General features: G+C 29.0%; 1 protein-coding gene across 2 annotated transcripts in view; it reads right to left on the reverse strand.

The window, feature by feature from the left end:
- Positions 1-5,172, reverse strand: part of LOC107449617 (protein kinase C, brain isozyme) — a 170,748-nt gene that overhangs the window by 65,629 nt on the left and 99,947 nt on the right. For both annotated transcript variants that reach the window (XM_043040695.2, XM_043040694.2), the window contains exon 5: positions 820-948. In XM_043040695.2, the coding sequence (XP_042896629.1) occupies positions 820-948 (129 nt within the window). The remainder of the gene's footprint in view (positions 1-819; positions 949-5,172) is intronic.

The following is a 5,172-nucleotide window of genomic DNA, read 5'->3' on the forward strand; positions in this document are numbered from 1 at the left end:
TAGATATATTAAAATGAATAATTAAAACACTTTCTATATATATATATATAAAATTTAAGATGGAACAAATAAGCGACAATGACACCCATAAGCAAATAAGAATAAATGAACAATTGACACCATGTATAGATGCCGACTGCATGATGGAGGTTAGGTGTGCTGACACCCTTGTAATAATTTCCTCCTGGGGCGTAAAATCGTTTCATAATAAATAATAGTGATAATGATACAGCTAAACATTTTCCTTTTTATGTTATGCATTGTAATTTGTTTCAAGCATCTACATCATTCAATGGGCATGATTTCATTGTATTGATACGCGAAGTTATTTAAGATATTTTATTACCAAACATTTCTAGCTGTAATTGTTTTTTATGCATACTTCTCAGGAATAGATTATTCTGTACCCCAACTCGCATCTTATTTTAGAATCATTTTCTGAAAGCATTGAGCATTTAAATAAATTTTGGGATAAAATAAATTAGGTTTAATAAATGTTTCAAGGTAACTGGGTGTTTTGTCACCTTCTAATATATATTTTTAATGAAATAAACTATCTCAGTTACAGCTATTGTTTAAAAATTTAAAAAAAAAACCGATATAAAATTAATTAAAATGTTAAAAAATTGTGAAACGAAATAAAGGAATTAGAACATATTTATAATCATAATGGTCATAAAATCATAATGAACTTTCAAATTTTTGAAATATTTTTCCCTTTGATAGGGATATTTCTTTTCCTCAAACTTGAATCCCTAAAACAAGTTAAGACCATGACTGATGACTTAGAATCAGATAGATTGAGGTTGAAATACTAACCTTGACATATCAGTTTGTTAGAGTCTGCTTCAACCCTCAGTTCAATTCTGCCTCTCCTCTCGGTGTGGTCACAACCGCACAGGTTCGGTACACTCACTTGGCATTTTTTGTGGACATTCATATCACATGCTGGAAAAAAAGACATTTGTGAGATGCCAATAAATAGGAGATGTATGGAGCATGGGAAACGGTATGGATACATTCTTTCCATCACATACACATTAGCTCAATACTGGGGAAGCTAACTTTATCTGTAATATCTCCTATTGGTTAAAGTCATACTTAAAAATTAAAAAAAAATGCTTTTATTACCGTTAGATTCATAGAAATTAACCATGCCACCAGTTATAACACTCACCCATATGAAAGTTGCCAGGGGATTATAAGCAAAGACGTTAATTTTTATATCACTTAAAAGAAGAATGTAATTTTAAGTGAAAAACTAAAAAAATATTAACGAAATCGAGTAAATAGTTCGTGCGAAATAATATTTTAAATTTTCTTTCGTAAAAAAGACTTTCCTAAAATTTGAAATTTATTTCAGAAAGTATTCAACTGATTGCACTCATTTTTTTTTAAATTTTGTCTTTTAAAATCACTTTTTTTTAAATTATAAAAATTTTGTATATTTAACAAGTCAAAAATTTTCTGGCCATTATTAAATAAAATAATAAATAACTAGTTATATATATTAAACACAAATTACCATAAATCTAGATTTGTGCATGGTATTATTTTTGGATAAACAAATTTTATAACTGAGTGCAAAATATTTCGATTCTTTTAAAGTGTTCTAGAGATATGACAAAGTACGCAAAAAGTAGGATTAATGTTGAATTATGGGGTCCAAACTTTCGTTCGCTCTCCTTAACTATTGGGACCCTATTTTTAAGACTGCGGCTACTCTTCGCCCCCCCCCCTACATTTTGAGGGTCAAGAAACCGAATTTACAGGGGAGATATGTTTATTTAGAGAAAATACGTTTTGGGGTCTGATTTCTTAACTTAAAATATAGTCTGCACAAAGTAACCTTATATTTAACGTTAGGCCCACAAACCGTGAAGATTGAGTCCCAGTACGTAAAATCCATTTATTAGTTCAAAAGTTATTCAAGATGTTCATTTTTTTTAATTTGCGAATACATACTAGATGTTGGTGTATGATAAATCTTTAATATTTTGTCAAATTTTAAGATTTTTACCTATAAATTTCATAGCATAAGGTTTCAAAACTTTATCCTAGATATATTAAAATGAATAATTAAAACACTTTCCGAAAGAAAAAAAACTTTTGTTTTTTCTAGACCCTTTTAAAATAATGAAGTAGCTGCAAAATGGTAATTTGCAATAATTTAGTCACGTCACGAAATTCACTGAAAATTAGGTTACTCACGAGATATGTTTAGATTTCAGTGTTTGTTCTTTTTATCTTCAGTACTAGTTGCGTTGTGAATATAAATTCTAATATTAAAACGAATATAGTTTTAATGCTTGATTGTATGAGAATGAAGGAGCACATTCAATATCAGGCCGAATTCATTTTAATTTGAAATCCAAGTAAAAAAAAAATTAATAAACAATATACATATTTTTCCTAACTTGTTTTAAGATTTTTTTTCTTGATATAATGATATAAGCGAAATTAAAAACCACACAAATTATAAAAATAAAAAATAGGGATGAATAATAGATGACCAAAATTAAACTCAGATTGATGAGTTATTAAATTAAAATATCATATACGAATAAATATGGGGTACACCAGCGGTTACCAATTTCTCTCGTCTACAGAGCTCTAAAATAATGAAGCTTCTTCCGGCGGAGCCCCAATTTCATAATTAAAGCAAATTAAGACAATTGACCATATATTAACCATTAAAAGACTACTTTATTTTGACTTTCAGACTTTTTTAATAAGATAAATTACATTTTTTTCATCGTTTTATTAATGATCTTAAATCTAGTTTTATGTTCGACAGTTGAATTTGCTGTCTTGGAGATAAATTTAGTCTAGATAAATATTTGTTTTTATATTGCTATTAAAAAGATAACTGTTATAAACGTTTAAAATAATTATTGGGGAAACATATTTCTTTACTAAAGAATTCAGTTATCTTAGTTTGATTTGATTTGAAAAGGTCAATATCAAATATTATTGCAATTTTTTTTATAAATGTATGTCCTTATCATAATTTTTCATAATTGTTGTTAGAAAATAATATGTATATATATATATGTATATATATAAACCGTTTTCTGCACCTTATTTAGATAATTTCTTATTTATTTTGGTCAACTAGTTAAACTAGTTTCTTTTAAAAAGTAAATATACCTATAATTGGATTTTTTTACTCTATAAATCTGAGATAATTTTATCTTAATTGGTAATATTTTTTAGAAATCTGATTAATATATCATGGTGTAAATAAAATGATCAGCCAAAATAAAATGAACTGATAATAGTTTTAATTTCGAAACAGAAATGCAAATCTAACGCATATTCATTTTTTTTAAACGAGCCTGCAATTATGAGTGAGCAGAAAATGGTGTGGCAGTAAAAAAATAAAAAAGCAGCAACCATGAAGGCGTATTTTAAAGCAGCAGCACAGAGAAAAGAGCAATCGATTACTTTCTCCAGTTTAGAAAGATAATTGAATCTAGTGGTGTAATAGACTGTATTTAAGGCTGTTTCCCGACGAGCAGTTTCAGTGCAGGAAAAGGCTTTCAATTTCTATAGCATTGATCCCTTTCCCGTGGCACTCTCTTTCTCTCTTATTTTATTTATTCCCTTACGTCCATTTCATTCACTTAACTGTAATTTCTGTCTTTCACCGACATCAGAGGGAAAAAGGCCGTCTCTTTTCCCTTTGGTACTTTCGGCACGTACATATATCCCTATCCTGGAATATGAGAGTGGTGCCATCCTTATTGGGATAGAGATGTGGTAAGTGCCATAGAGAACATGTAATGGAATATATAGAAGTAAATGTTAAAATATCATTTAAGTTTTGAATAAAAGATGATTTTAAATATGAAATGAATATCTCTGAGGCATTTTATTAAGATATTAATAGAAAAAGATTTCAGATTTACGACTATCAATGTTCAATCCCGTATGATTGTAATTTTGAGCCCACACGGAGAAAAAAATTCTAATCAAAATACCGTATTATATAGCAATGGCATTTATGGTAAAAGTAATCATTATTCTGGTAATTAGAGCCAAATAAAACGATATTTAAACCATTCATTTGGTAATTCTTCAGTTCAAATAATATCGTACTGCAATCCCGTATGCTTGTAATTTTGAGCCCAGACAGAGAAAAAATTTTTTAATAAAAATACCGTATTATATAGCAATGGCATTTATGGTATAAGTAATCATTATTCTGGTAATTAGAGCCAAATAAAACGATATTTAAACCAACATTTGGTAATTTTTCAGTTCAAATAATATCGTACTACTGCAATCCCGTATGCTTGTAATTTTGAGCCCACACAGAGAAAACAAATCTGGTAAAAATGCCGTACAGTATAACAATGGCATTTCTATAGCAATATTGTATAGCAAATGGCATTTCTAGTAAAATAAATCATGACGGACGCAGAATTCGTATTGAGGGGTTAGAGCCTGAAACATTCACCATAATGTGGCACTCCGACCTGATATATTCCATGCGTAATTACATCCTGTCTTATCTACTCTATGCTAAAATATAAAAATTTTCAGCAATTGAAAACTGTGTTTTATTTCATTCACAAACAGCAGTTATAGGTTTATTTGCAACCTTAACTGTGTTGGTTTATGCTTTAGAGTAGTGATATTATTGCTAAATTATGAAATTAATGAGCTCACGACACAATGTAGCACTTTAAAAAATATTTAGTTGAAATGCTAACTACTTTTGTTTATGCTGTAGAGTAGGGAAGTGACATTATTGCTTAAATAATTACGATATTAATGTGAATCATAGCACAATGCGGCGCTTGTGAAAGATTTATTTGTATTTGCTTATTGGTTCACGCTTTTGAATGGGGACATTATTGCTTAAAAATAATGCTATTAATGAGGCACGCAACACAATGTAGCACTAAAAAAATTAATATGTCACGTTAACCACGGTTTTTTTTTAGGATTTAGCGTGGTAACACTATTGCAAGTGACATTATTGCTTAAATAATTACGATATTAATGTGACTCACAACACAATGTGACGCTTGTGAAAGATTTATTTGTATTTGCTTATTGGTTCATGCTTTTGAATAGGGACATTATTGCTTAAAAAATAACGCTATTAATGAGACGCGTAACACAATGTAGCACTAAAAAAATTAATATGTCACGTTAACCACG

This window comes from Parasteatoda tepidariorum, chromosome 5 (assembly GCF_043381705.1).
Source record: "Parasteatoda tepidariorum isolate YZ-2023 chromosome 5, CAS_Ptep_4.0, whole genome shotgun sequence".
In the NCBI taxonomy this organism is placed as follows: Eukaryota; Metazoa; Arthropoda; class Arachnida; order Araneae; family Theridiidae; genus Parasteatoda; species Parasteatoda tepidariorum.